The 9,770-nt window shown below is 30.3% G+C and overlaps 1 protein-coding gene across 1 annotated transcript; it reads left to right on the forward strand.

Annotated features, from left to right (window-relative positions):
* Positions 1 to 3,309: 3,309 nt before the first annotated feature.
* LOC127179328 (kelch-like protein 10) lies at positions 3,310 to 9,366 on the forward strand. Its single transcript, XM_051132668.1, has 7 exons — positions 3,310 to 3,820; positions 5,051 to 5,476; positions 6,514 to 6,711; positions 6,895 to 7,044; positions 8,573 to 8,689; positions 9,003 to 9,094; positions 9,234 to 9,366. Exons 1-7 carry the CDS (start codon positions 3,386 to 3,388, stop codon positions 9,364 to 9,366), a joined length of 1,551 nt encoding a protein of 516 aa, XP_050988625.1. The 5' UTR covers positions 3,310 to 3,385.
* The last annotated feature ends 404 nt before the right edge of the window (positions 9,367 to 9,770 follow it).

The following is a 9,770-nucleotide window of genomic DNA, read 5'->3' on the forward strand; positions in this document are numbered from 1 at the left end:
AAACATACTTTTTCATGAATTACTGTATTTTGGGATTAAGTATGTGTATCATTGTCACGTTTAAAGCAAAGACAAATTTAACTAAATGCATTTGTTTAGTTAATTATACAAGCAATCAGGAAAAAAACTAACACGTAACTTAATACTTCAAACTGATTAAAACATGTATTTAACTTAACCTTCTGAGGCCACTCTTAGTACCTTCACGGTCAAAAGTGACACATCGTCACCTTAGAATTATAAGGTTCTATCTGTGTTCTAAGCACTTTTGAGATATTGAGCTTAATTTTTTGCGTTCCATAGACTTCTGTATATATAACCATTTTTGTTTTCTAAAAAGAGGTGCAAAATGTACACATCTTACAAAAGAAACATCACATAATGTAAATAAGTTGTCACAGAATATGTGAATAACTCAATTTTAACAAAAATGTCAGATAGAACCTTATAATTCTAAGGTGACGACATGCCATCTAAAATTTTATCATTTATTCAATATTTTATTATCAATATTTTAGCAGTTATAATTTGGGGAGATTTTATGATACTATGAAATATTTCTTTTTTCATATTTCCCATGTCAGTCATTTTTGACCCCAAAGGTACCAAGTTTTGTTTGACCCTTTAATATATCCAAATCATGTCCATGCTTTTTTTATGTGTTCACACAGCTAATGCAACATGCTAGATTTGTCAAGGTTATAATAAATATTTTTCATTTTTGCATCCATATTGAGTGAGGAACCATAAGAAAAATCATTTTGTGAGAGAATAACATTTGACTGTTCAATGATTCATAAAAAAGTACACTAATACCTTTCTATTAAATGTGAGAATTTGAAAGCAACAGGATAAAATACATCATCTGAAAACAAAATATCAGCCCATAATAATGTTGAACTCAAGACAAAAAGCAATCATTAAATGTACTTAAACTCAACAACTACAGTATAAGAGATTCTCCAACTCCCCTGTCCATTGAGACCCACAAAGACTAAATCTGACATGAGTTTGATCCAAATCTACAACTCTAGACAGCACTCAGAACCTCAGAAAGAAAAAAAAACTTTTGCTGAGCCTCATTCAAATGTCTTCAAATGTACAAAAAGACTGCATGCATGTGATTCTATATTCACAATGAAATTAAGACTAGAAGAAAGAGTTTACAGCAGTGTGGGTTAAAGGCAGAGATGTTTATTTATCTATTCTATATAACTGTGTAGTCTATGTCAAGACAGTATTAAAGGCTACCAAAATCTGTTACCTTTTCCATTTCACAAACAATGGCATTAATGTTTCTGTTTCAAGAAAGAAATCTCTGAATCGAAAAGACACAAATGTACAGCAAGGTCACCAAATGCAACAACACAGCACTATAAGTTACTGATATGTGTTACCCTCTCTAAATATTGTCAACACCAGAGATATCTAATTTTCTGTTTCAACTTCCAAAACGGATTGTTTTGCAACCTTGAGCGTGGGCCTTTCCGAAACTTAAGCTCAGATATCTCACTTCAAATGAACTTGTTGGTGATTTAAGCTTGCTTTCAAATGAGCGGCATTTGCAATATAAAAATCTGCTTATTCATTGGACATTGGGCTTTCAATCACATTATTTCCCGCCCAACGTCTCTGTATGGTGATTGGTCGAGCTCTCAATTGGGCGCGATTTTGCTACAAATGACCAATGAGTAAATAGGTCAATTTAATTGTACATAGTCAGCGGAGAAGTGTTGTTGTTATTTGGCATTTCAGTTTACATTTACAATCTTGTATATGTAATCAGTGTTGGAGGTAACGCATTACAAGTAATGCAAGTTACGTAATAATATTACTTTTTGCAAGTAACTAGTAAACTAACCCATTACTTTTGAATTTCTAAGAAAATATCTGACCTACTTTTTCAAATAAGTAACGCCAGTTACAAGTCTCCTGTCAGGAAATTGGGGGTAAACATGATGTTACTGTATTCTAGACTAAATGTGAACATGCATTAATTCATTTCACTCACAGATTTAGTATTCCTCAAAATTAATAAAAACAGTGAAATGCAAACTCAGAATATGACGCAACCCTGCAATAATTAAACATGTTGAATAAAACAATAAAACCTTTATTTAATCCCATTTTATTAACTAGTGTCTTTGCTGCTGACCTTCGATGGTGCAATTCAACCATACTAATAAGCAAAAATTACTTTCGATAAACATTTGTGCTTTTTTTTTATAGCTAAAGAGTGATCTCCTGCATAAATGTACTTTTCTTTCAGCCTGAGGTGAATTCATTTCACTTTTGGTGAAATTAGAAATTAGAATTGTTTTATATTAAAAACAAAGAAGCAAGCCCGGCCCAAATTTAAAAAGTAACACATTACTTTCCATAAAAAGTAACTAAGTAACGTAATTAGTTACTTTTTCAGGGAGTAACGCAAAACTGTAATGCATTACTTTTAAAAGTAACTTTCCCCAACACTGTATGTAATTATGTAAAATGTTTTTATTTAATATCTTAATTTTGTCTGCCACCAAGTTAAAAATGAAATGATTAATTGTTATTAATTGTTAATGAAAACTTAATGTTCAGCGACTGTGAGAATTTTGGATGCAAAAGCCAAATGTTAAGGCCAAAACACAAATTGCTAAACAAAAACATGTTCAAACTCTACCACTATGATGTCACAAAGATATTCTAGAACTAGAATATATAGAATTCTAGAGTCCCAAGATGACTTAAAGGTGAGAAGACTAAAAACAACAGATGGTAAAAATGGAGAACTTTAACTTCAGTCACACAGCCTTTAATGTGTTTGATGAAGCACGTTTATTGGGTGAACACACTGACCTGATCATCAGGGCAAATGACAGAGAATTTCAAGTGCACAAGATCATCTTGTGTGGCTGCAGCCCTTATTTTAGGTGAGGTGAAGCATTTAAACTGCAAGTGTGTACAAAGTACCTAGAAATAATTATAATTACATACATAATTTTCACTACTAACATCATATTGTTAAAACCTTCTGTCCATAAATAAATAAAAATAAAAGAGTGTATTGTCAGAACACAGAACATTACTACAGTATTTAGATAAAATGTTTCTTGACATTTAATTTGTAATTAATTTGCAATTGTATAAATGTTTGTGAGTTTACCCATCATTCTTAATTTAATATATGAAATTAATTAGTTGCAACTGGTGAGAATTACGATTAATTAAAGCAGAATATCTTTTTAAAGCTGCATGTTGCGATAACTGGTATGAAATATTTCATGTGTGTAACACAAATACTCATTAATAATGCTTGTATTTATTTTTTCAATTTATTCGCAGGGTTCTTTTCTCCACTAATTGGACCAGAAGCACAGAACATTTCTATGATATTCCAAAAATGTCCCGAAACATCATGTCTCTTATTATTCAATACGCGTACACAGGATCTGTCCTCATTACAGAAGACAATGTTCTGGAGCTCTTATTGGCGGCTGATCAGTTCTTAGTCTCGGGTCTTGTAGATGCCTGCTGTCAGTTCCTGGAGTCAAGCTTATGTCCAGAGAACTGCATTGGCATTTGTATGTTTACAGAGGATTTTCACTCCTGCTCAAAGCTCCACCATAAAGCAAAACTCTACATCCTGAAGCACTTTGAGGAGGTTCTGCAAGTATCTGAGGAGTTTCTGGAGCTCTCACTGGAACAGCTTGAGGAGATCATTGATAAGGATGAGCTGAATGTCAAACAGGAGGAGGTGGTTTTTGAAGCCGTCCTCCACTGGATTGATTATGCACCTGAAAGCAGGAGCAAACACATTGCCATGCTTCTGCCAAAGGTAAGACAGAGAAAGACAGCAACCTTTAAATCTATCAACAGTGTGCATTGCAAAAAAAAAAAAAAAAAAAAAAAATGTTTTGTAGCATTTCTGTCTTGTTTTCTCATTACAAATATCTAAAGAGTTTAAAATCAAAATAATTTTATTTGAGAAAGAATATGACCTAAGATACTAAGTCTTGTGTAATAAACAATATAAATTAATAACAAAATTAACTGAGTTTATGCTTAAAACAAGTAAAATATATTATAGTTTTTATTAATATTTTGAATTAGTTTTTATTTTTAGGGCTGCAAAATGATTAATCCCAATTAATCACATTCAGAATAAAAGTTTACATGCTATATGTGTGCATAATGTGTATATTTATTATGTATATACAAATAAACAAAGAAATTTTTTTTATATTTATATATAATATAACTTATATACAAGTATATATATATATATATATATATACATACAAATAGTTTTTAAATATATACATATGTGTGTGTATTTATGCATACATAATAAATATACACAGTATGCACACATATAGTTTGTAAACATAAACTTTTATTTTTAATGCAACTAATCATGATTAATCACGATTAATTATTTCATCAGCACTAATTTTTATATTTTATGTGTTCATTTTAATTGTAAAGTAAATTTGTTGTGTTTTTGTCATTTTTGAATATATTTTGTTATTTTTAAAAATAACTCTACAGTTTTTATTAATTAATATTTATTTATTTATTTATGTAATTTTATTAATTTTAGTTTTATTATGTTATTACATCAAATTAAACTAAATAAAATAAAAAATATTGCCTTCTCAACTGGGTGAAATAAAAAAAGTGTTTTAGATTTTATTTTTATTTTTATTAGGTTTATTTTTTACATTTATTTATTTATTTATTTTAATGATCATTTTAGTTTTTTAAAATATAATACCCCTGCCAATGCCAATAATCTTGTTTTACTTTTGAAATAAGTTTATTTTTTAACCCACTAAGAGATATAACATTTATCTTATTTTAGTCATAAACATGCTTATTTTGGATGATGTTTCATAAAAAAAGACTTATCTTAAATTATTCATCTTCATTTTACTAAATGTGTCTTGATTTTAGAAAGTTTAGATATTTTTACTAGAAACAAGATGACAAAAGAAGACAAAAATACTGTATACAAATATTTTGTAGTGTTGCATCCATTGCAAGCTCTCCCTTCACTGTGCTTCAGGTTCGAATGGGATTGATGACATCAGACTACTTCATCAATAATGTAAAGAGCAATGCACTGGTGATGGAGAACGAAGCCTGCGCGCCTCTTATCATCAATGCAATGAAGGCTTTGTTTGAATTTGACATGGATTTAGACGGACCCATTAGCTTAGAGCTCATACATCAACTGGCACGCCCACGTCTGCCCTCTGCCATCCTATTGGCCATCGGAGGATGGAGCAGCGGCAGTCCCACCAATATGATCGAGGCATATGATGCAAATGCAGACCGCTGGGTAAAAGTGGCTCTTGAGGATGAGCGTCCCAGAGCCTATCATGGAACAGCGGTCCTGGACGAGTTTGTCTACTGTGTTGGTGGTTATGACAGTGTGGAGTATTTCAATAGCGTGAGAAAGCTCGATCTCATCACTCAAACTTGGCACGAGGTAAGCAATTTTGTAGGTCAACAGGTAACTTTTTTTTTGCTTCCTTTGCAAAAAATGTTATGTGGTAAAATCTAATGGGTATCAGATAGTACTTTGATATGGACCACAGAACTGAAAGAAAATGCGGCAAGTTACTTTAAAAAAGTAGCACTGTATTATCATGGTACAAAACCATGATACATATTTGTGTCCCAACAATTATTGTAGCTTTGAATATAATTTAATTAATATATATATATATATATATATATATATATATATGTATGGATATAATATAATATAATATAATATATTTGAGTCGGTGTTATTCAAGTATTTTTGAGATACTATTGTTGTTTTTTATTAATTATTTTTTATTAATTATTTATCAATTTTTTATTAATTTTTAGATTTTTTATATTTACTTTCATTTTAATTTTTGTTGTGTGTTTTCATCATTTTTGTTTGAATTTTTAAAAAATGTTTTTGTAGTTTTAATTATTTTAGTTTTAGTTTTAGCTTTAAACTATTTAGTTTTAAACTAAATGAAAATCAGAAATTTTGTCTTGCTAGCTGAAGTACAATAAATTTAAGTTTGTTTTTTCTTCCGTTTTTTATTTCATGCAGTGACCTTTTTGTGTAGCTTTAGTTTTAGTTAACTATAATAACTATATTAATATAATATAATTAGTGTTGGACAATGATTAATCATGATTAATCGCATCCATAATAAAAGTTTTTTGTACATAATATATGTGTGTGTACTGTGTATATTTATTATGTATATACAAATACACACACATGCATGTATATATTTAAGAAAAATATGTTATGTTTATATATTAAATATATTTATATATAATATAAATTATATTAATATAAGTATATACATGTAAATACAATATATACTGTATGTGTGTCTTTATATATACATATGAAATACACAGTACACAAATATATTATGTACACAAAAACTTTTTTGGATGCAGTTAATCGCGATAGGAGAGAACAATGAGATGGTGTTTTGACATTTTACTTTGATTTATATGATGTTGTAGGTGGCTCCCATGTATGAAAGACGATGCTATGTTAGTATTGCAGTCCTGGATGGGCTCATCTATGCAGTTGGTGGCTTTGATGGTCATGGACGGCTAAAATCAGCAGAGCGCTACAATCCTAACACCAACCAGTGGACACTGACCGCATCCATGATTGAACGGAGGAGTGACGCCAGCGCCACCTCACTGCAGGGCAAGGTAAGTACATCCACCAATGACATGTAAAGCAGATGGACAGGAAATAGAGAACAGATGCTGGACTATTGCAGAATATTGTATGCTGTATACTACGTTTTGTTTTTTTCTGAACAGTCTGTAACAGTTGCATGGAAGGCTGTAGTCAGGCACATCATGTGTATTATATTTGTGTGTGTTTGGCAGGTTTATGTCTGTGGTGGTTTTACTGGGAGAGAGTGTCTCTTCTCAGCTGAAAGCTTTAACCCTGAGACAAACCAATGGACTCTCATCGCTCCCATGAGAAGCCGCCGCAGTGGTGTTGGTGTGATCGCTTATGGAGGTTTAGTTTATGCTGTGAGTATTAAACACACACATCAGTGATATTTTATAATCATTGAGATGCTATTGTAGTTTTTAGTCATATTATATTATCATAGTCAAATTTATTTATTTTTTTTATTTAAATATTTTCTGGTTTTATTTTAAAGTTTTTGTAATTTTGTAATTTTTTTTTTTATCATTTATCATTTTTTGTATTATTTTTGTCATTTTATTTTTGTACTTTAAATGTCTATTTAGTAGTACGTTTTTTTTGTTTTTTTTTTACTTTTTTGTACATCATTTTAGTACACTGTTAAACTAAATTATTTATTTTTAAATACCTGTTTTTAAATACATTTTTAAGTTTTTGTTTTAAGTTTTTGTACATATTTTTAGTGCAAGTTAAACTAAAGTATTTTATGTCTGTTCTACCACTCAAAAGTTTTTAAACAGTAAGATTTTTAATGTTTTTTAAAGAAGTCTCTTCTGCTCACTAAGCCTGCATTCATTTGATTCAAAGTACAGAAAAAACAGTAAAACTTTGAAATATTTTTACTATTTAAAATAACTGCTTTCTATTTGAATATATTTCAAAATGTAATTTATTCCTGTGATCAAAGCTAAATTTTCAGCATCATTACTCCAGTCTTCAGTGTCACATGGTCCTATAGAAATCATTCTAATATGCTTATTTGCTCTTTAAGAAACATTTTATTATTATTATTATTATCATCAATATTTAAAACAGTTGAGTACATTTTTTCAGGATTCTTTGATGAATAGAAAGATCCAAAGATCAGCATTTATCTGAAATAAAAATCTTTTGTAACATTATACACTATACCATTCAAAAGCTTGGAGTCAGTATAATTTTTTAGGAAAAAAACTGTAGAATTTTTTTTTTTATTTAGCAAGGATACTTTAAATTGACCAAAAGTGATGATAAAGCCATTTATAATGTTACAAAAGATTTCTATTTCTGATAGTTCGTCTGAACTTTCTATTCATTGAAGAAACCTGAAAACATTTCACTCAGCTGTTTTCAACATAATAATAATAATAATAAATGTTTTTTGAGCAGCAAATCAGCATATTAGAATGATTTCTAAAAGATCATGTGACACTGAAGACTGGAGAAATGATACTAAAAATTCAGCTTTGAAATCACATGAATAAATTAAATTTTAAAATATATTCAAATAGAAAACAGTTATTTTAAATTGTAAAAAGATTTTTAAAAATCAGTACAGTTTTTTTCTGTACTTTGGATCAAAGAAATGCAGGGTTGATGAGCAGAAGAGACTTTACATTACAATGATTGGCAGTGCATATAGTTGAAATAATTTTTATGTCAGTTTTATTTTATTTTAGTACCTTGTTTTAAATTAAATGAAAATGCTAGATGTTGAAATAAAGTTTTTAATTTTTTTTTTTTATTTCAAGAACAATTTTCAAATAGATTTAGTTAACTGTAATAACCCTTACACACATACAGAATTATGGAAGTAATCACAGTTTAAAGGTTGCACTAAAAGACATAAATAAAAAATGTTTTTTAAAGGTTGGTGGTTTTGATGGTGCCAGTCGTTTGCGGACTGCAGAAACCTACAACCCACTGACTAACATGTGGTGTGATATTGCATCTATGTACAGTTCACGCAGCAACTTTGGCATTGAGGTGAGATGTGCACAATAAACCTACTGAAATCTACTGAAACTATGAAATAACATTATAATAATTTGGTAATTATGAATATAGGGAATCTGTATTGGTTCTATATTGAGGATAAGTTTCTCAAAAACTCTAGAAGGCTTCATGGAAATGTCAAAATAAATAAATATTGTCCAATGTGTTGGACTATGAAAGCATCTACCTAATTCTAAGAGTCAAGAAGTTCTGTGTTGTGCATTAAAGTGTTTTCAATATTAAGATTTATTCATATAAGGGTAAAGACTTCAACTGAATGTTATTTAATTTCCTTTTTTACCAGGTAGTTGATGATCAGTTGTTTGCTGTCGGGGGGTTTAATGGAACCGCCACCACGGCTGATGTAGAGTGCTACGATGAGAGGACAAATAAATGGTAATATCCACAAACACTAAATCTCACAGATCATTTCACTCTGCATGAGCTGATGCCTCCAAATTAGGACTATTTGTACAAAAAAGTAAATAAGTATTTTCTTTGCATTCTCAGCATCTCTTTTCTGTTGTCTGCACAGGTTAGATGTAAATGAAATGGCCATTTTACGCAGCGCTCTGAGTTGTTGTGTCATATTAGGATTACCTAACATGGTACAGTATTCTGCCCAGAGAGATGCAGTTCAGATACAAGATGAGTCTGACAGTGATTGACCCGCTTCCAGCAGCATTCTGATCTTCTGACAGCACCTGTGATGTGTCACATGAATAAATGCTATCAAAAAATGAGGTTGTTTTCTAAATGATAAACTTCCTCTCAGGTGTGGTGTTGTCTGTCAGATTGTAGGTTCAGATCTTGTTAGTGTAGAAATAATGAACTATCTCTGTTGTTGATCCATGAGGACTGTTCCTGTATTATTGCACTGTAAATTGCTTTCTAAGATAAATAAGCAGTATATAAATGACTCCAAAATCCACACTACCAGTCAAAGGTTTTTTATGTTTTTTAAAGAAGTCACTTCTGCTCAGCAAGCCTGCATTTATTTGATACAAAGTACAGCAAAAGCAGTAATATTGTGAAATATTTTTACTATTTAAAATAACTGCTTTTTGGTTGA

The sequence above is a fragment of the Labeo rohita genome, chromosome 17 (genome assembly GCF_022985175.1).
Source record: "Labeo rohita strain BAU-BD-2019 chromosome 17, IGBB_LRoh.1.0, whole genome shotgun sequence".
NCBI lineage: Eukaryota > Metazoa > Chordata > Actinopteri > Cypriniformes > Cyprinidae > Labeo > Labeo rohita.

Coding starts and splice junctions, on each gene's coding strand:
- LOC127179328 (XM_051132668.1), top strand. CDS start 3,386: ATGTCCCGAAACATCATGTCTCTTATTATTCAATACGCGTACACAGGA. Junction 6,712..6,894: donor CCACCTCACTGCAGGGCAAG/GTAAGTACATCC, acceptor TGTGTTTGGCAG/GTTTATGTCTGTGGTGGTTT. Junction 9,095..9,233: donor GATGAGAGGACAAATAAATG/GTAATATCCACA, acceptor TTGTCTGCACAG/GTTAGATGTAAATGAAATGG.